At 30.7% G+C, this 21,674-nt stretch overlaps 3 protein-coding genes and 1 long non-coding RNA gene across 4 annotated transcripts; 3 read left to right on the plus strand and 1 right to left on the minus strand.

Moving 5' to 3' along the window:
- Positions 1 to 160: 160 nt before the first annotated feature.
- LOC118035638 (glucan endo-1,3-beta-glucosidase-like) lies at positions 161 to 1,715 on the plus strand. Its single transcript, XM_073405200.1, is given in 2 exon segments — positions 161 to 724; positions 727 to 1,715. Coding segments are annotated over 2 exon segments (1,038 nt in total). The 3' UTR covers positions 1,201 to 1,715.
- On the minus strand, positions 1,537 to 4,435 carry LOC118035608 (2-methylene-furan-3-one reductase). Its single transcript, XM_035041211.2, has 4 exons — positions 3,989 to 4,435; positions 2,842 to 3,165; positions 2,245 to 2,404; positions 1,537 to 1,994 (listed from the first exon to the last, which is right to left on the minus strand). Exons 1-4 carry the CDS (start codon positions 4,388 to 4,390, stop codon positions 1,729 to 1,731), a joined length of 1,152 nt encoding a protein of 383 aa, XP_034897102.1. The 5' UTR covers positions 4,391 to 4,435; the 3' UTR covers positions 1,537 to 1,728.
- Positions 4,436 to 11,863: 7,428 nt separating this feature from the next.
- On the plus strand, positions 11,864 to 13,552 carry LOC118035607 (RING-H2 finger protein ATL74). Its single transcript, XM_035041209.2, has 2 exons — positions 11,864 to 12,289; positions 12,370 to 13,552. Exon 2 carries the CDS (start codon positions 12,783 to 12,785, stop codon positions 13,341 to 13,343), a length of 561 nt encoding a protein of 186 aa, XP_034897100.1. The 5' UTR covers positions 11,864 to 12,289; positions 12,370 to 12,782; the 3' UTR covers positions 13,344 to 13,552.
- Positions 13,553 to 18,308: 4,756 nt separating this feature from the next.
- Positions 18,309 to 19,599, plus strand: LOC118035606 (uncharacterized). The gene is made up of 3 exons (XR_012168109.1): positions 18,309 to 18,844; positions 18,944 to 19,255; positions 19,346 to 19,599. It is a non-coding gene; the product is annotated as an uncharacterized lncRNA (long non-coding RNA).
- Positions 19,600 to 21,674: the final 2,075 nt, after the last annotated feature.

The following is a 21,674-nucleotide window of genomic DNA, read 5'->3' on the forward strand; positions in this document are numbered from 1 at the left end:
TTTGTTCAGATCAAAATTAATGATGGTAAACAGAACTCAACACTCCTTAATTCATCTATAATATTCAGTTGTCTTGATCACCTTTATTGCAAGATACATTTATTTATATGAATGCTACTATAATTTTCTTTCTTTTATTATCATTATTATTATTATAGTCATGTGGTGGTGTAAAATCAAGCTTTTTACTTGTGGTGTGTATTCAATTTTGATGTCCCTTGGTATGTTGCATGCAGTTGCAGCACTTGTTGGAATATGCTATGGTGGCGTTGCCGACAACCACCTCCCACCACCATCAACCATTGCCAACCTCTTTAATTCTAATGGCATCACTAACGTTCGCATCTTTGATATTGATGCAACAACGTTAAAATATTTGTCTGGGACTGGAATCAATGTCATGGTCGACATTCCTAATGAAGATCTCCCTTCTCTTGCCACTGGCACCCTCAATTTCTCGCTTGAATGGCTTCAATCCAATATTTTCTCAAATATCCCCACTGTCCAAGTCAAATACATTGCTGTTGGAAACGAAGTCTTTCTCAAAGATCCATTCTACACTCCTCATGTAGTTCCTGCCATGATGAATCTTTACCAAGCACTACAAATGGTAAATCTAGTAACAAGTATTAAGTTATCATCACCTCAAGCGGCATCTGTGCTCTCTGTTTCATATCCCCCATCATCTGCAGCATTTGACCTTATCTCCAGTCTGTTATGATCCGTCTTTTGAAATTTCTACATGACACTGGATCTCCTTTCATGGTTAATGTTTATCCTTACATAAGCTATATCAACGATAAGGAACATATATCCTTAGATTATGCCTTGTTTAGAAACCAAAATGTAGTGCAAGATGGTGGATTCTTGTATGCTAATCTTTTCGATGCTAGCGTTGATGCATTTGTGTATGCAATGGAGAGAGAAGGATTTCAAGGGATTAAGATTGTTGTATCAGAAACAGGGTGGCCAACTGGTGGTGGCGAGGCAGCAAGTGTGGCTATTGCAATGGTGTACAACGAGAATGTGGTAAGACGAGTGGCGAATTATGTCGGGACCCCGAGACAGCCAAATGAAGAAATGGAAGTTTACTTATTTGATCTCTTTGATGAGAATGAGAAAAATGGGGAGGAGTATGAGAAGCATTTTGGGCTTTCTGGCCTTGATGGGGTTAAGATTTATGATATCAATTTCAACTAATAAATTTGTTTAGGGTTAACGATGTTTTATTAATAATTTTAAGGTTTGTTTCAATTTCATGTCCATCCTCATCTTCAAACACCGGTAGCACTGTTTGATACTTTTTTTAAAATGTTTTTTTTATTTAAATAAAACAACAAATTGATTTTTTTAAAAATATAAAAATATCAAAACCATAAAAAATATCAATAAAACATGAATATAATATCTTTTTTTTTTCAAACAAAAATAACTTTCAATTATATTATCAAACCCATGTTTACTCCCTCTTAAGCTACGTTTATCTATAAGGTTAAAGCTGTGTTTACTTCAAAAAAAAAAAAAACCATTATCACATAGACAAACGAACACATTAATCTTTAAGCTTATCTAATCAAGCATTCTTCAAGAAATGGAAAACTTTAACTCTCATATACTCTACATATCAACATACTCTTGGCTCAATATTGTTAATTCAGTAGAGATTAATTGGAGTGCGTTCTTAAAGGAAGAACACATTGCAAAATGGGATTGATGATTCTATTCATCTCATGGAATTGGATGTATGACTACCTTCCCAGTTGCTCGGTTTGTTTCAATGTAAGAGAAGGCCTCTGCTACTTGAGAAAATGTGAACGGGCCTTTAGGATCAACCACTGGCTTTATCTTTCCACTCTCCAGGTAAGGGTTTAGTGTCTTCAAAGTATTCCCATTGGAAGTGACCACAAATCTAAAACCAGGGGGCGTGACTGCACCAGTTAAGGCCACCACACTGCCCCCTTCTTTCACAACCTTCACTGCCTTGTCGCATTGTCCTGTCATTTTGGAGCAAAAGATCGTTACTTTCATTAGATTAACTGTGGCAATCAAACCCAGAAGTGTAACAAGGAAAGAACATGGTTTAGTTACACATGTGTAGCTAGTAATGAAAAAAGTTGTAGTCTTGGAAATAAAGGTTAAGGACTAAGTTTAGTTTGGCCCAAATTCAGAGTAATTTTGGGTAATGTAGCAGGAAAAAAGAGATTATAGTCCCTTTTTGAAACAATCATATAGTTTAAAACTTACCAATAGCATCATACACTACATCAAACTTTTCTGGCAAATCTTCAAAGTTCTCTTTGGTGTAGTCAATAGCCAAATCAGCCCCCAAACTCTTGAGCAACTCCAATTTTCCAGTGCTTGAAGTAGCTGCGATTCTTGAAGCACCAAACACATGTTTTGCTAGCTGCAAGAGAATAGAAATTAAAAAAAAAGATTGAAAAGAGAATCTCTGATAAAGGTACGTAAAACCACTAATTATATGAAAATTGCTATTATTATTATTATTATTATTAAGATTGCTGCTGGATCAGAGTTGGTATCATATAGAACTTGAATTATGTTAGCTCAATCATGTACTTAAAGTGAAAAGCAGATGAAAAAGGGACATCATTTGTTCAATGTAGAGCAATTACCCAAACTGATTTGCCAGGAGGGTTTTGTGGTATGCTCAAGCCTCAAATTACAGGTTTTCACCATTGTTAATCAAACTACTTGATTGCTTTTTGAACAGAGATAAATTAGGCTCAAATCCAGCTGCAAATCAAGCTGGAAATATGCTTTTTGCTTACTACACAACCTTAAATCATGTTTTAACCAATGGAATAGGAAAATTGGACTTACCTGAATCACAAGGCTTCCAACACCACCAGCACCATTCAAAACAAGAATAGATTTGCCAGCAGAAAAGCCAGTCCTCTCCAGACCCTCGTATGCAGTTTCAATTGCGAGAGGAAGACCAGCAGCTTGTATAAAATCCAGGTTCTTAGGTTTCAGGGCCAATAACTTCTCTTCAACAGCAGTGTATTCTGCCAAAGAGCCGGATTGTTTTGGTCCTTCCAATGCCTTTTCGTTTATGTTTCCATACACTGCATCACCCTCCTTCAGTTCCTTCACTTGATTGCCAACTTTTACCACCACTCCGGCAACATCATATCCAGGGACAGTCTAAAAAGTGAACACCCTTTTTATTAAGAATTGATTACTGCAAATCAATCTTGCATGGCTAACAATTTGAAGAACCTACAAAAATATATTCAACGTGGTGATAAAGTGCAACATAAAACCATTATTATTAAACCCATCTCGGGATTGACTCACCACTTGAGTCGCAAATCAAGGCAGTTAACTCAAAAAAAACTTTTGTTGAAGATCAAAACAATATTGTTTTGAAAATAAAATAAAAAAGTTGATGGGTTTTTGATTAAATCGACCGAAATGTGAGTCAATCCAGGCTTTTAACCAGCTCAACTCTTCTCTTATTTATTATGAAATTTGACTTGAGCTGAGTTCTAGGTCAATTTGCCGGTACAAGCCTTGTTTAATAACCTTGCATAAAATACAAAATATTCTTATTTTTGGCTTCGAAGATTTCATAATTTTGTCAATTTGGCTCGATGTAGTAGCGAACACAAGTGGTACTAAGGTGCTCAATTTCTCTAATTTTCTCTCTTAATTATCTCATCTCAGTATTTCTTTCCGTTTCTCGAACATTACATTATCTATCAGCAAATCAAACATGCAAAGTCATTTCTTGATGGTCTCCTACAGTCTACACAATTTCTCAGATAATTATTAATAAATTAAGAAAACTCCACTAAACAGAAAGTAAAGATGGGAAATTTGAAGCCACGTCTTCCCTTTTGAGCAATTCAAGCTTAAAGCAAGGAAGGTAAGGTACAAAAGCTGAGTTTGGTAATGACTACTCTGGCGATAAAGAGAGGGAAAGGAGTGAGAGAAAAACAGAGTGATCAAGAGGCAAGAGATGTACCGGAAGGGGAGAATCAGTGGCCTTGAACTTTCCCTGTCTTCGCTTGGCATCAACAGGGTTGAGAGCAGCAGCAACAACTTTGATCAGAACCTGGTCTTCTTTCACCTCAGGCACTGAAACTTTATCATCAAATTTCAAAACTTCTACACCCCCGTATTCTCCATATACGCACGCCTTCATTTCAGAAGGTATGGAGGACACTTTGGTGGCTTCAGCTGCTGCTTGGGATTGAGAACTTGCAGAAACTCTTAGAGGAACGTGAGAGGGTGAACAAGTGTGCTTAACAAGAGCGGTTTTCTTTGCCGGGAAAGTGAGGGAAAATCTGAGAGAAAATGAATTGGAGGAGATGCGAGGGTGAAGGGTTGTGAGTTTGGGTACAGCGGTTGTCATTGTGGTTTCCATATTCCCAACCTTATCTCTCGTCTCCTTGCAGTCTTTATGTACTACTAGCTAGGCTTTTGTGTGAAAACTTTCTGGAATTTTCTCAGCCATAAGATCCTCTTACAATGTCAGCCGTCCAAAATAAAAAGACTATCGAAACAACAAAAAAAAATCAGGTTTGTTGCTTTGTGAGGTTGTGGCCATGGGAGGACATGTAAAGTTTCCATGATAATGTGACTCAAGCATGTGGTAGGATCCCTTCCAAATCCACATTCAACTGCAGGTCACAGACAAGTCTAGCTCTTGCAAGTCGTCGTTGAGGAAGACAAACAAGGCATTCCAATCGATGTTGTCTGTGTTCAACCATCCTCGGCTGTTTCCATTTGACGAATTGTCAACTAAATGATCCATGCCAGTGGGATCCTGGCACACAAACACAGATAAACATGGAGAAATCGTAGCTAGAATTTATATGGTTGTGGACTCCATCACCACCAGATGACCATTTGAATACAAGGTAAACCAGAGGTTTGTTTCCACGGCCTCAGCAATGGCACCTTGTCAAATCGTTTTTTAAATCACCAAAATCACAAGTTTAGAACATATGTACTGTAATATTGGAACAAAGCGAAGTTTCTTCTTTATTTCATAATTTCCTAGTTTCCTTATCAGAACAGAGATCAGTAGACACCATTTCTTTCCTTGCCAAAATTTCTTCTCTCGGATGACCTGTAATATGAAGAGTTCAATTTTACTCTATACCAAAAAACTGGATATGATTCACCGGTGTTTGGGAGTAAAGTAATAGTTATTTTTTAAGGTGTTTATTGTTATAAAATGTATTAAAATAATATTTTTTTTTTATTTAAAAAAAATTATTTTTTATATAAACACATCAAAATAATCTAAAAATATTTAAAAAATTTAATTTAAAGTATTTTTTTAAAAAAAAACTTTTTTGAAAACACAAAAATAAACGGGGTGTCATGTGAGCATTCTTTCTCTCTCTATTTTCCTTTGCTTTTTTTTTTTCCTTCTAATTTCATCATTGTTTGTATTTTTTTATTCGTTTTTCTTTTTAATTTGATTCTTCAATATTTGGTTAATTTTGAATTAATCTTTATAATTTATTCTAGTTTATTTTTTATGAGGTTATTGTAATTTTTAAACAAATATCTTTATATTTGGTTTGTATTTATTTTTAGTATTGTATAATTAAATAAAATATAGTTTAAAAAAACAAAGTTATTAAACAAAGCAGAGTCAATAACCTAAGTCACAAGTTTGATTATTTAAGTCACAGAGTTCAAGTCGATTCAATATATTATCATTTTAATATTAAAAAAAAAATATCATTTGAAAATTTTTTAAAAATCAAACCATATTTTTTTATATCGATTTTCCGAGTTGTTTGTAGACCTACCAAGTCGACTAAATCACATCAGATAACTTCTACATTGTTTGATTTTAAACTCGAGTTAGACAATGAGACAAATTGATAGATTTCAAAGTTGACTTGTTCGATCAGGTTTAATAATAATACCAAATAATTCTCTATAATCTTAATATTCTTTTAATTTAAATTAAAATGATCTTACTTGCAGCATAACACGACACAATAAACTAATGACCTCCAACAATTAGAGATTTATTTGGAAGTTTATTAGTATTTATTATTTAATAACTCTATTGCATGGAAATTAATTAATTAAACCACATGGTCTTAGAAACTATATATATGTATATAATCCTCATTTTTTTATTCATAACCTAGTCCCTCCTTCAACTCTACATTCCTTTCCAATTTTTTTTGTAAAAAGAATAATAAAAAAAGAAATGTATGGAATTTTTTATTAGGACATGAAGCTTTTATGTAATATAAAAAATATTAAATTAGAAATGATCAAAGATGATCAAGACATTATTTAATTATGTTCCAATTCTATATAAAATAATAATAATTATTTAAAAACAAGCAAAAAATTAATTTTCAATTAACTCCTGATTTTGGTTTGCAAGGTTGGTTCAATTCCAAAAACATATATATCAAAGAGTGATTTATGGCCATCACGTGATCGCCACATTTTCAATTTCATTTCGTGCATTTAGGTCCATATTTAAAAAGTAGCCAACAACCCATTTATTACGTGGATATGCGTGATCAAAAGATTAGGTAATGTCTGGCATGCTAGATAGTAGGGGTGTTCACGGTCCGGTTCGGTTCGGTTTTAACATAAAAATTCAACCGAACCGGAAAATATCATTTCTTGTTAATATAACCCGAACCGAACCGAAAACCGGTTCAAACCGAACCGATTTGTTCGGTTCGGGGTCGGTTTTTAGCCTTAAAAACCAGAAAAACCGAAACTAATAAAATAAAATAAAAACTTTTGGGGAAAAGAGAAGGGAAAGGGTGAGTGGGTTGGAAAAGTTTTGGGGAAAAGGGAAGGGGGAGGGTGAGTGGGGTGCAAGGTTTTGGGGAAAAGGGAAGGGGGATGGTGATGGTGAGTGGGGTGCAAAGATTTTGGAGAAAAGGGAAGGGGGATGGTGAGTGGGGCCGGCGGGTATTGGAGTGGGGGCCGGGTGCAAAGGTTTTATATTTTGTTTTAGATTCAATTAAAACCGGTTCGGTTTAGTCCTGGTTCAATCGGTTTAAGCTTTTTAAAACCGGAACCGAACCGAACCGGGTGGTTTTTTTAAATTTTTTAATCGGTTTATTCGGTTTTTTTATCGGTTCGGTTTTTTCGGTTAATTTTTTCTCGGTTTTCTCGGTTTAATCGGTTGATCGGTTTTTTTGAACACCCCTACTAGATAGTATTGAAAGGACAACATTAGATAGAACCCGAAAAATAATTATCTTGTTTTATATTTGATATATATTAAACTGGACTCGATAATTTGTTTTATTTTATATTTGATAGACATATTATAAGACAGAATAACATATTTATAATTCACCTAATAATTGTAATAAACATAAGAAATCATGTGTTGATTGCATAAAAATATTGAGGATTTACAACTATAGTTATATTCCCCAAACTAATCATACGAAAAACAAATTATTAGAAATAATAAAGTAAAATTCTAAAAAATAGTAAAAAGAAAACATTAACTATTTTGTTTTAAAAAAAAAAAACTAACCCGACAAACCTTTTTAAACTTGATATAATATCTAAAACTTGCAATTCATGGAATTCTTTGAACCGAGTTCAATTAAAAAACTTAATTTAAATTAATTTAATTTTGAATGATGAAATGATAAAAAAAATATTAATTTAAAAATTTTGTAAAAAAAATTGTAATAAAAAGAATAAATATCAAATTTGAAAGGAAAAAAAATTATTAAAGATTAATTTTTTTTAAAAAAAAAGCAATCTAAAAAGTGATCCTAGATAAATCAAATAGCAAGCAAAAAATAAGTAACAAATTTAAAAAATATAAAAAAGTAAAAACAAAATGTGAAACTTTTTATTCATTTAATTATAAAAAAAAAATATCCTCACTAGTAAACCCGTATATTTATAAAACTTGAGTTCTAAATAAGTCTACTAATTATGCTACTTGTTTGTAAAAAAAAAAAAAAAAAAAATGTTTTTGAGTGATTTTCATGGAACATAAATTTTGAAAAATAAATTATTTTTTTAATATTTGATAGTGTTATTAAAAAAAAATAGAAAACACTTTCTAATATTTGGCTATGCCATAAAATATAAGTTGAAAAATAACTTATTAATATTTTAATTATTTTTCAAGTTTATTAAAAGAATAGGAACTAAATATGACAAAAAAATGTTGAAGAATGATGAAATTGAAAAAAAATCAATTTAATAAATTATTTTAAATAAAATAAGTAACAATTAAAAGAATAAAGACCAAATCTGACAGATAAAAAAAATAAGGGAGAATGAAATTAAAAAAAATCTAATTTTATAAATTATTTCAAATAAAATAAATAGAAATAAAAAAAATAAGAACCAAGTCTGATAGATAAAAAAAAAATTAATTAAAAAAAAATAATAAGAAAAAAAACAAATAACAATAAAAAAATGAGTATTAAAGTTGAATATAAAAACAAATTATATGGAATGAAATCAAATAAAAAAAAATTCAAAATTGGATATGCGTGATCAAAAGATTAGGTAATGTCTGGCATGCTAGATAGTATTGAAAGGACAACATTAGATAGAAACCCGACAAATAATTATCTTGTTTTATATTTGATATATATTAAACTGGACTCGATAATTTGTTTTATTTTATATTTGATAGACATATTATAAGACAGAATAACATATTATAATTCACCTAATAATTGTAATAAACATAAGAAATCATGTGTTGAATTGCATAAAAATATTGAGGATTTACAACTATAGTTATATTCCCCAAAACTAATCATACGAAAAAACAAATTATTAGAAATAATAAAGTAAAATTCTAAAAAATAGTAAAAAAGAAAACATTAACTATTTTGTTTTAAAAAAAAAAAAACTAACCCGACAAACCTTTTAAACTTGATATAATATCTAAAACTTGCAATTCATGGAATTCTTGAACCGAGTTCAATTAAAAAACTTAATTTAAATTAATTTAATTTTGAATGATGAAATGATAAAAAAAATATTAATTTAAAAAATTTTGTAAAAAAAAATTGTAATAAAAAGAATAAATATCAAATTTGAAAGGAAAAAAAATTATTAAAGATTAATTTTTTTTAAAAAAAGCAATCTAAAAAGTGATCCTAGATAAATCAAATAGCAAGCAAAAAAAATAAGTAACAAATTTAAAAATATAAAAAGTAAAAAACAAAATGTGAAACTTTTTATTCATTTAATTATAAAAAAAAAATATCCTCACTAGTAACCCGTATATTTATAAAACTTGAGTTCTAAATAAGTCTACTAATTATGCTACTTGTTTGTAAAAAAAAAAAAAAAAATGTTTTTGAGTGATTTTCATGGAACATAAATTTTTGAAAAAATAAATTATTTTTTAATATTTGATAGTGTTATTAAAAAAAATAGAAAAACACTTTCTAATATTTGGCTATGCCATAAAATATAAGTTGAAAAAATAACTTATTAATATTTTAATTATTTTTCAAGTTTATTAAAAGAACAGGAACTAAATATGACAAAAAAAATGTTGAAGAATGATGAAATTGAAAAAAAAATCAATTTTATAAATTATTTTAAATAAAATAAGTAACAAATTAAAAGAATAAAGACCAAATCTGACAGATAAAAAAAATAAGGGAGAATGAAATTAAAAAAAATCTAATTTTATAAATTATTTCAAATAAAATAAATAGAAATAAAAAAAATAAGAACCAAGTCTGATAGATAAAAAAAAATTTAATTAAAAAAATAATAAGAAAAAAAACAAATAACAATAAAAAAATGAGTATTAAAGTTGATATAAAAACAAATTATATGGAATGAAATCAAATAAAAAAAAATTCAAAATAAGATATATGGCAATCAAAATATTTAGAGCTAAATTTAATATAATTAATAAATAACATAATATTTTTTTATTTTTCTGTAATTTTTAGAAAGTGTATTGCGTCCAAAATAAATGAAAAATATTTTTTTTATAAACCAAACCATTTTTTTCGTAGAAATTTTTTTTCATTCAACAATTTTTTTAATAATAGAAAAATATGAAAAAATTAGAAAAGTTATTTTTAAGAAATAATTTTTTCATAAAACAAACTGGCTTAGCTAAATTGGTAGGTGGGTTAGCTATTTATATTAATATTTAGAGTTTGAAATCTAAAAAGAAATACAAGAAAAATAATTTGTTAAGAATGCAATAGCAAGATTGTAAATTATCAGCTTTGAATGAAATATAATCCAAAACTATTATTATAGTCAAGTAAAAAAAATTAACTAATTATGATACGAAATGCCTCGTCATCTTTTGTAACTTAGTGCAACCATTTCTTCACAACACATGAAGAGGGTGTTTGGAAGTTGTGGTAGCTGTTGCTTTTCAAATAGCTTTTCGTGCCGAAAAGCATGCCAATAATGTTTTTTTATTTTTTAAAAATTATTTTTGATATCAGCACATCAAAACGATCCAGAAAGTACAAATCGAATTCAATTTTAGCAAAAAAAAAAAAAAAAAAAAATTGAATTTTTTCGAAAAACAGGTCACACCTCAATCCCAAACGGACTCTTCAAAATATGATACATCAGAACCTTCCTTTCCTACCCGTTGCAGGTGGGTTAGGGACCTGACTCCGTCTGCGTACCATAAAGTATCATCATGTCAATCTTTTTAAAGTATTATTAATGTTATAATTATTTTTTATTTAAAAATATATTAAAATAATAATTTTTTATTTTATAAAATTATTTTTAACATCATCACATCGAATAATTTAAAAAAATTAATATAAAATTAAAAAATAAATATCTTAATTTTTTAAAATTATTTTTAAAATAAAAAAATATTACTGAGTTGCAGAGAAAAAAACTTTTGCTGAACAATCCACAAATAATTTAGCTTTTATATAAAATAAAATGTGATCATTGGATTATTTTTTAAGTCATATGTATTATTTTTAAATTGATCATGTCAACTATATTATATTTAAACAACTTCTATTTAATTTAATTTTATATTTTATCCTTCAATACAACCGTAATGCATTTTATTACAAACATAATACTTAATTTGGTATTGGAAATTATATATTGGAACTGCTGTAACTACCAACTGTTTTTATTTTCGCATTACCTAACTCCACAAACAACGAGATTAGATTTACGGAAGTGGTTGTAATCTCTTGCATAGTTGCTATGGCCCCACTTGATGTAACTTGCATATAATTGTCCCAACCAAGAGCTCACACGTATCATCCATGAGTCTAGTGCTGGCAACATAACCTGACCGTCTAAACCCCACAAAATTAGACTCGTCGATCGTCACGGACCAGTCCCCTGTTCCCCTTGCCACGTACTAAGGGCTGTTTGTCTTGCCTAGTTTGATTTTATAGGGCCACAAAACACAGAGTTGAAGCTAGGGCATTTGAGCAGTAGCTGCTTCAAGTTAATCTTGAAAACTTGGGGGAGACACTAGGTTTTATTGTTTATTATATTTTAAGAATTATGATTCTCTAAAAAAATGTTTAAAAAAAACAACGTTGGGAGCTGGGAGTTGGGACATTGGCTAGTTATATTAACTAGGTTAATTAACACATGGTTAATGATATTAATGATGGAACAAAGTGCTATGAGCTCTCAAGTACTTTGGAAAATGTTCTCTGCCTACAAAACACCTAAATCTTACCCTATCTTTTTACTCCTGCCCTGATTCAGATCAAGTTGCTTTCAGCAACCACAAAAAATCAAGCTGAATGTGCGAGCAAAAAGTATTGCATCATGGTAGGAAAAGGGCAAGCGATATTTTGAAGGGGCGATGACGATTTCTCTCGTCTTTATAATCCTTAATCATCGTACATATCAACCTTTATATGATGTCAAAAGGGATATATGATCAAATGAAATGGTGGCAGCAAACCTCTCCACTTATCATCTGGGTAAAAAGTCACATGAACAAGGAACTGATCATCTGCTGCTTCCACCCAGAAATGTCCAACTGTGTAATTAAGGGGATTAGGTTTAGATTCGGTACTTGAGTAAGCTTTAAGTTAGAGTAGTGCTTGGTAATCATGATTAGGTAGGCAAAGTTGCTACACTTATAGCTTACTTTTTTCCCTTGATTTTTTTTGTATCTTAGCATAATATCTCCTAGCGTCTTGACCCCTCCACAGACTTCAATCTTTTAATTCAAGTTAAACCCTTCCGACACCTAGTTATATACCCTCTCTACACGCCTGGTCAAGATCATGAGCAGCAAGCATGAATTATTGTAGTAGCCAGTAGCCAATGATAAAGAAACAAGAGTCAGGTAAGGCTGATAATTTGCTGTATAGTTCCAATCCCGGTCATGTCTTTTGCTTTATTGTTCGGTTTCGGTTTCGGTTTCAGGGAGAAATTATCTGAGCACATACATGTAGAAGACAGGACCATTTCTGATTAAGAAGCTGGGAATCTTGCAGTAAAAACGGTCCCCTTGATTCGGATAACAGCCACTGATCATCTCCAACGCTTCACTTTGTTGCTTTTTCTTCTTATCTTTGACACAAAGAAGATGCTCTTCGTGTGTCTTTTTCTAGTTGGAATCTTTACAACATTGCTGCAAGGAACTCTCAAAGGGAACCAACCGCAGACATCCTTTCTTTTTTAGTTCAAGAAATCAACCCAAGCTTTCAGAAGTCATCTTTCTTTTCTTTTTCCTGTGAGTCATTTCCTCTCCTTCAAGTACCAAAACTGATCAAAGATTTCAAGCTGTTAGTGGCTGAGAAAGAGAAGGGAATTCTTCCTATTAATTGATTGTCAATATGCATCGCCGCATGCTTGATACGGTACCGCTTGATGTGCCACCGGCTAACGGGAACAGAACCCATGATTCGTACATTAACGAGACGAATTTCGACACCAACATGGTGATTATATTAGCAGCTTTGCTATGTGCACTAATCGGTGCGCTAGGATTGAATTCAATCGTGCGTTGCCTTCTGCGCTGCAGTAGCAGGTTTGCCTTGGAGACCACAGAAGAAACTGCAGCGCGTTTAGCTGCCACAGGACTCAAGAAGCGTGATTTACGCCAGATCCCAGTGGCGATCTATGGAGCAGGAGGGAGTATTGCAGCCACAGAATGTCCAATTTGCTTAGGGGAGTTCGTCGATGGAGAGAAAGTTCGGGTGCTTCCGAAATGCAACCATGGATTCCATGTCAGTTGCATAGACACATGGCTTTTGTCACACTCGTCGTGCCCGAACTGTCGGCATTCATTGCTTGAACATACCACAGATTCAGGTGCAGCACAGGAGGTTACCGAAGAAACACGGCCAGGCGAAAACGATCCCGGCCGACAAGGTAATGTTAGTACAGTAGTTTAAGGGCCTGGTTGAATATTGTAGCCAGTGGATGGCCAGAACATGGTGGTTGGCATTAAATCAGCTTGTATCGGTAGTTGAGAATTAATGCTTCACTTGAGTGTACAATCCGAGGCCATATTGCAAGTTCTTAAGAATTTTGCTAATTACTTTTTAGATTGTTAATCAGCAAGTTAATTGGAAAGAATGGTGGCAGCAGGGTTATAATTGCTGATGCGTGTGCAGAACGAATTCTAGACTAATTTAAGATTTGCCCCCTTTTTTCATGGTTCTTTATTGCCATACGTAGCTGACATTATGACATAAGAGATGTTTGGCATGCTAAGTATTCCATGATTGTAAGAAAACTGATCGATTGCCCTGTTTGGTCATGGAGGGTTTTCTAACTTTCAGAACCTTTTCCCTGCTTAGAATGGGAATAGTCAGCGTTACATGAGCATCCAGCTGACTGGCCAGGTCCCTGAGAGTCGGAATATTAGAAAACTATGTTATGCCATAGTTAGGAAACTCATGTTTGTTCGCTATTATACTAATAGTTGCGGTTCAAAATGTATTTAAAAATATATTAAAATTATATATTTTTTTATTTTTTAAAAAATTATTTTTGAGATCAGCACATCAAAACAATTTAAAAACATAAAAAAAAATTAAAATTTGAGGGACTGCTGTTTGGACCGCGCTTCTAAACAAACCTTTAATTTAAGGCTCGGTTCAATTCAAAGTGTGTTTTATTTAGAAATATATTAAAATCATATTTTTTTTATTTTTAAAAAAATTATTTTTGAGATCAGCATATCAAAACGATCTAAAAAACATAAAAAATAGTAAAAAAATTCAAAAATTGAGGGACCGCTGTTTGGACCGCGTTCTCAAATAGACCCTTAATCTAAGTCTTGGTCCGATTCAAGAATTTGCTTGTTTTTACCGTATTAACCTGGATTAATTTAAATTTTTTAAAAAAATTACAAAAAATTCATGGTTTTTTACAAACTGTTCTGAATTAACCCCTAAGTTTATGGATGAACCTACTGGGCTGGATTCAAAAAAAAAAAAAAAAATTTTGGGGATATGAGGATATATCACTTGTTGTTGTTAAAATGTGGACCACCTAATGTCAATTTCACCATTTGATTGATTGATTTCTTCTATGTCGTGTTCATCTTATAATTTATATTAACAATTTTTTATTAGAATACAAACAATTGGAGAGGTGGCTAAAGGTTTTGGAAAAGCATGGAAAATGCATGCTTATCAGGATAATAACGCAAGAAAAAATCATTTATATGGTTGAAAGTTGCTGCCTTAATCAATGGGCCGCCCACCTTCTTAATGAACAGACCTAACTGTTGTCTCAACTCTCAAGTGAATACTGCTATTTCCCATACTTTTTTAGACTACTCTAATTATCATAGTTTCCTAAACCTGTTTTTGGGTTTTACCCGGTTAAATATCTAGTTATAAATAGATAGATAAAATGATATTATTTTAAAAAAAATTTAAAAAAAGAATCATTGAGTTTTTATTGGACTGATCGAGTCACAAATTAATTTGTATTTTTCTTGAGCAGAATGAGTGACGTGTCAACTTGTATTTTTGAACAAATCGAAGTAACCAACAAAACATTTTTGATGGTACGGGTTTTTATGGTTGAAATTATTTTTTTAAATGTTATTTGTTTAAAAATTATTAAATTGATATTTTTTTTAATTATGTTTTAATGATTTTATTATATAAATGTAAAAATAATACTTTAATTAAAATATACTATTGAAAAAATATCATAAACCACGTCACCAAAAACAGCTTTATTGCCCCTACCCCATGAGTCATTCTTGATGATCCAACTAGCTTGACAAATGCTAGTGTTTTGTGGGGATTCGATTTATGTCAAGTAATGAAGGTTGGAATCACATGGAATACGGTTTACTTTGTTGATAATGAGAGGGTTAGGGTTCCATTTGCAAAGCACAAAACCCAATTAATCTCTCTATAAACCAATAGCCTTTAATCAAATCAACTATGAGGCCATTTCTATCTCATTTAGTTTGGTTTGGTAAGGGATATTTTTGGAATAGTTGGAGCATTAATTGAGATGTTTTTTTTTTTTTGTGTTTTGAAAATATTTTTAAATAAATTTTTTATTTTTTTATTTTTTTTGCTTTAAATTTATATATTTTTTAATGTTTTTAGATCATTTTGATGTGTTGATGTCAGAAATTATTTTTTAAAAAATAAAAATTATATTATTTTAATATATTTTTTAGTAAAAAATACTTTTGAAAAATACACTATAACTCCACATAATACAAAATTAAAAGTTAAATATTAGGAAATGTTGAGAGCGTGAAAAATGGTTGAAAGGTAAAGTGTTACAATTGTTTGATTGGTATGTGAAAATTAAGAATAACGTCGGGATCCAATAGATTTTAAATTAAAAACAAAATCAAATAGAGTTGAAAATAATAAATATTATATAATTATGGGAAGCAACGGTGGTTAGTTTAGAGTAAATTATAAATTTACTCCCTCTACTTTTTCTAAATACGGGAAATAGTTACTCTAGTTTTAAAAATAATTAATTAATCTCTTGATAATACTGGCCATACTTGAATATTTGTTTTTTTTTTCTAAAACCCTGTTTATTTGATAGAAAGTGAATTCTTGAAAAGTAAATTATTTTTTCGATGTTTGGTAGTGTCATGGAAAATAAGACAGAAAACACTTTTCAGTAATTGGTTGTATTATGAAAAATGAGCTGAAAAATAGCTTATTAATATTTTTTTTTTAAGTTTATTAAAATAATAAGGAATAAATCATATAAATTAAAAAGTTGAATGAGAATCAAATTGAAAAAAATATAATTTCATAAATTATCTTAAATAAAATAAATAATAATTATAAAAATAATGGAGATCAAATCTAACAAATAAAAAAAAATTAAAAGATGGTGAAATTAAGATAATAATAATTACAATTTTATAAATTATTTTAGATAAAATAAGTAACAATCAAAAGAATAAGGACTAAATTTGATAAATAAAAAATTTCAATTAAAAAATAATAAGAGAAAAGCAAATAGTAATCATAAAAATGAAGACCAAGGTTGATATAAAAATAAAATTAAATCAAATTTTAAGGGATGAGATTAAAAAAAATAAACAAAATATATATTAATTAAAAGTTTGAGGACCAAATTTAATATAATTAGCAAATAATATAATATTTTTAATTTTTTTACAACTTCTGGAAAACGCTTTCCGTACAAAATAAAAAAAAAATATTTTCATGAAAATCAAGTCAAATTTTTATTTAATCGGAAAGTGTTTTTTGTTAATCAACTTTTTTAATGGCAAACAAATACATAAAAAAAAAATTTATCCCTCATTTAAAAAAAATACAATTTAACCCCTTGTTATCAATCATCTTTTTTTTATTTAAATTAAAATAAAAAAAATACAACTTCATTCTTTATTATCGTTTGGCTTTAAGAGATTACGTTTGCTTTTGTTGTCTTGGTCCCACGCATCTGTCTTGGTAAAGACTAAAACTGAATGGCATTTTCTACAATAGTTGGTGGTGTGCGCGCGCGCAAAAAAACATCATGAACAGCTATAATATTTTTTGATGTTGTTGCAAGAATATCGAGACAATAAAAGGAAATTGATGCAAGGAAAGAAAATAATGTCGAAGCCACATTGACAGTCTTATGCCAATTATTTTAGGTCAATTCAATTTAGTCTCTTTAATTTAATCTCAAAATTCATTTAACTTGTGGCTACTTAAGTCCCAATTAAGATCTGACCAAGAAAAGAGTAAGAGATGAGAAAAGAAATAGATATATTATCCAAATGAATTACTTAAATGAGATTATATTTATGATTATGGTTGTGAGTTTTGTGGATTAACTTAGGTTGACTATGATTAATACAATATCAAATAATTTTTATAAATTTCATCTCTAAATCTTTTATAACTCTTCATTTTAATTCTAGATTTAATCCAATCTAAGGTTAATTAAGACTCATTCAAGGCCCAACAAGGAAGAGAATAAGAAAATGAAAAAGAAAGAAACATGTTGTCAAATTGGATAAACTCTTTGTGGTCGTGTAATTTATCCAAATTATAAATTTCATGTATTAATCCAGGTCAACACAATAAATCTTTTCATTTCACTCTTTATTTTGTTTTTTACAATTTATTCTTTTAATAGTCCATCTTTTTATATTTAAAATTGGCTTTGATATATATTAAAAAGACAACATATTAAAATTATTTTTTATTTTAACTACATCACCATTTAAACGGAGTGACCAATTCACTCTTCGCCTGCTAGGTGGAACAAACAACACCAGTCTTTTTTCATCTATTAATTTATAAGGTGGACAATGAATGTGATATAATAACCTGATCGAGTTCTTAATCCTCTATTTAAATATTTCATCATATGGAGGGGAAAAATAACGCTCATTTTGTTTTTATATGTAATAGTTGGCTTTTCATCAGGCTGCAGCGAATCACGGTACCAAACCTAGTCAATAACTGACTTGGTTTGATAAATATAAAATATTTTATTTTTTTATATTCCGTGTCCTTTACTTAATAAAAATTAGTCATAAACATGAACTTTCAAAAGAGATCTCTTTGATAAAACTTCTAAGAAAAATCGAAAATTATCTCTAATATCAATAAATGGGATATGAAGTTTATAAGGCATTCACAGAGGCAGATGATGCATCCTTCCTCTCTGCCTCTATATATAGCTTCATTGCCGCCCCTCCCTTCATTAACCCTTCAATTTTTTTCTTCATTCCCTTATAAAGTTTGATAGATTTTTGGATTGTTTTAATGTACTTGTGTAAAAAATAAATTATTTTTATATATTTTTAAATAAAAATTAGTTTGAAAAGATTTCATTATTATAATAACAAATCTACCTTACCAAACCAAGTGTGTTTGTCGGTTCAACTGGTGGCACGAATTTTTATCTTTTGTGACTAGCAAAGGGCCAATTCTCCTATCTGATTTTTTATGCTTTTGCTAACCTTTTCTGTCTAGGGCAACCCAGCGCTTCAACGGCTAGTAAAACCTTTAATAATTTGCTGGTTACCCACTGTTCCACTTTCTCTCTTTTTGGCTAGTCTGCTTGTCTGCATACAATGCAAGCAGAGAAGCAGCAAACTTGGAAAATCAAAGTACATGCTAGAGCCAAGAAATTCCATTTCAAATTCAAAGCAACAAAAACAGATCAACCCATCTGGAAGTCCCCCAAATTCTCAATCTTTCTTAGAATCCATAGATTTTTCCTCCAAGTGAATACAGAATCTCGGAATTCAATTCCTAGATGGAAAAAACCAAGAACTCTGAAATCTAAATTCCTCAGATTTTTTCAAAAGTTCAAGACTTTACCTTCAAAGAAACAGGCAATTGCAGCAGAGAAAACCCAAAATCTTCAAAACCCAGACAGTAAATTACATGTGGATCGACAGAGAGAGTTTTCTTACAAGGTAGTATTGAATCATCATGTCACTTCACTCAATTCTCTTATTATATATGCATAATGTCTTTAAAGTCACGAATCTCTGAGTATTGATTAATGTTTGCAGAAGCCAGCTTGCATTGGATCTTTGCTGGTCGGGACACTGGCATTGCTTTCAGAATCAATCTGTGAGAGAAATCAGAAGGGAATTATCATCCATGGTTCATCTGTCTTGTTCTTTCTTGCTTTCTTGTTCAAGAAATATATAACGGGAAAGGCCTTGACTTTATTGGTGTTTTTAACAATGGCAACTGCAGTTTGTGCAGTTATGTTTCGTTTAGCCGAGTACATGAATTATGATCAAGGTTTGGTCTCAGAATTTGTCTGGAGGGCATGGAATTATGCAGCCTCTTCTGGGTGCTTATATGAGCTTTCTCAGGTATTATCATCTTTTTCATTTTCTTTTCTAGCCCTTCTGGTTATGATTTTGCCAGATGGTTAGTTGCCTGACTAAGTTGACATTTTTCAGGTAATTTTTTCAAGGTTTGCCAATCTATGGGTGTGGTGCAGTCAGAGGACTTGACATCCCAATTATCCTATGAATGATAGCCTTAATGCTGCGTTGTAGATGAATCAATTCTTCTTTGATTAGATTAGGTGATTTCTTCTTCTTTTGTCTATCTTTAACCACACACCACACATGCCTATTGTTCAAAGAAAAATCAATGTGCATTTTTCCCACACCATTATTTTCTCAACATCTATGAAAATGATTTGAGTGTAGGTACCTCTCTCTTTCTATTAGTGATTGTTTGAAAGTTTGAATATTAATAAACAAATGGTTATTTAACGTCAAAGTTAATAAAACCCGGCCAAGTAAGTAAGAGTTTGGAACTAAAAAATTTAGGTTTTTTTATGTTTTCAGATTTAAATCTTGTGGTTGATAATATTGATAGTTACTAGAGACTTACCTAGTCGTTAACTTCATAATAATGCACATAAATTAATCAAGATATCCTACATAAATAAATAAAAATAATAAACCCGGTGTCTGACACCACTAGTGTGAGAGTGTAAGCCTCCTAGACACAAAGTAAAATGACCATTGGCCATAGCTCCTGTGTTATATGAATCAATATATGACAGATGATGCTGCAAATCTGAACAGGGTTTTGCAAATTCTTGGCCCAGTAATGTCTTGGCTGGAGTTTGTGCCTCGATTGGAGTCTTGTAAAATCTTCACCTGGTCAAAGTATAACACGAAATTTATAGCCGAAAGCTTTAGACCAAATCCCTGAGCCCAAGAGAAAAGACGCCCTACTTTTCAAAGTCTGCTTCTTTGAACATGTTGTCCAAGGCTCGACTTCTCTGTCTTCGGCCCTATGCTGAGAAGACAAACATATTAATGATAACTTGACCGACTCGGTAAATACCAGTTGTACCCTCCGAAAAACCCCATTTTACCTAACCTGACGAGAAGGTTTTTTCACCCGCGTGATATTAAACATTAAAAATATATAACAAAAAAAACCTTTAAGAATTCTAATGATTCGTTGTTCTAATAGAACCTTACGAATGAATCCCACTTCTTGAGAACTTGTTTGTATCTGAATTTTAAAAATATTTTTTTAAAATATAATTTTTATTTTATTTATTTATTTATTTTAAATTAATATATATTTTTAATATTTTTAGATAATCTTGATGTATTGATGTTAAAAAAAATATTACTTTAAAAAGCAACCACAATTACATTTCTAAACACGTTCTAAAATTATGATTTTGCACATTATTTATTTTTAGAGTGTTTTTTTTCTTGATGTTTAGCATTAATATTTTCTTCTCAAACCATGTTTTGCCCTTGCCAAACTCAGGTATTTAAAAAATATTATTTTTATTCTTATTATTAACATAGAACATCACATTACTATATCTTATTACATTTATCAATTTTTTAAAATATGCATTAAAAAATTATTATAAAAAGTAAAAACTATGAATAATATCTTATTTATCCATAGATATATCAAATTTGTATCATAAAATACTTTGTTTTGATCTTACTTCATTTATAGCTGTAAAGCTGGACTCTCTTAAATAAATTCTTAAAAGAATTAAAATAATATTATTTTGATAAAAATATTAAAAATAAAATGGGTCAAAAGTTAAGTTTTTATTATATATAAATTATTAAATTATTTTAAAAAATTAGATAATATATATATTTTTTTTAAATAACAAGCTGAAAATTGAATTTTTATCGACTAATAAGTTCTGATCAAGTTAGTTTAATTTTTATCCTGATCCGTTTAAGATCCGGGTCGATCCGCTGAGCATGATGGGTTTGCCTCCTTTTAAGACATGTAATCTGGGCTCGCAAGGTCTGGCCCATTACTAATAGGATAAGATGAACTATGATTACAGCAGGGAAAGATTTTCTTACCAGAGTCCTCAATTAATGCAGTCCTTATATTGTCTGTAATGACTTTACCAGCCAGGTTAAGTCAAGTTAAGACCACCACGCGTTTTAGAAGCAGGCCAATACACGCGCCATGAAGATGAACAGTAAAAAGTACTCGTATGGCCCCCACGATCCCCCCCTTTGGTGTGAACCCCACGCTTACATGGCGCGTGATGGAGTCGCCAAGTCTCTATTCGGTGTGGGACCTACAGTGGCTTTAAGTGGATTCATGCTGGCCGTTGATCTCTCCGCCACGAGCAAATCTGACGGGGACAAATCTTCTGAGTCAAAGACCTATCTTGATGGGTCTCTTTGACCACACTGAAACATTCAAAAATTTTCAAAACTTTTTTTTTAAGAAAATAATTAAGTTTCCAAGGTTTGACTGAGCTGTCAC

The sequence above is a fragment of the Populus alba genome, chromosome 16 (genome assembly GCF_005239225.2).
Source record: "Populus alba chromosome 16, ASM523922v2, whole genome shotgun sequence".
NCBI classification, from domain to species: Eukaryota; Viridiplantae; Streptophyta; class Magnoliopsida; order Malpighiales; family Salicaceae; genus Populus; species Populus alba.

Excerpts from the sequence above, each read along its gene's own strand:
- LOC118035607 (XM_035041209.2), top strand. The coding sequence starts at position 12,783 with ATGCATCGCCGCATGCTTGATACGGTACCGCTTGATGTGCCACCGGCT.
- LOC118035608 (XM_035041211.2), bottom strand. The coding sequence starts at position 4,390 with ATGGAAACCACAATGACAACCGCTGTACCCAAACTCACAACCCTTCAC. Across the intron at positions 3,166-3,988 it reads CCACTGATTCTCCCCTTCCG|ACTGTCCCTGGATATGATGT; the intron begins GTACATCTCTTG and ends TTCACTTTTTAG. Across the intron at positions 2,405-2,841 it reads TTGGAAGCCTTGTGATTCAG|CTAGCAAAACATGTGTTTGG; the intron begins GTAAGTCCAATT and ends ATTCTCTTGCAG.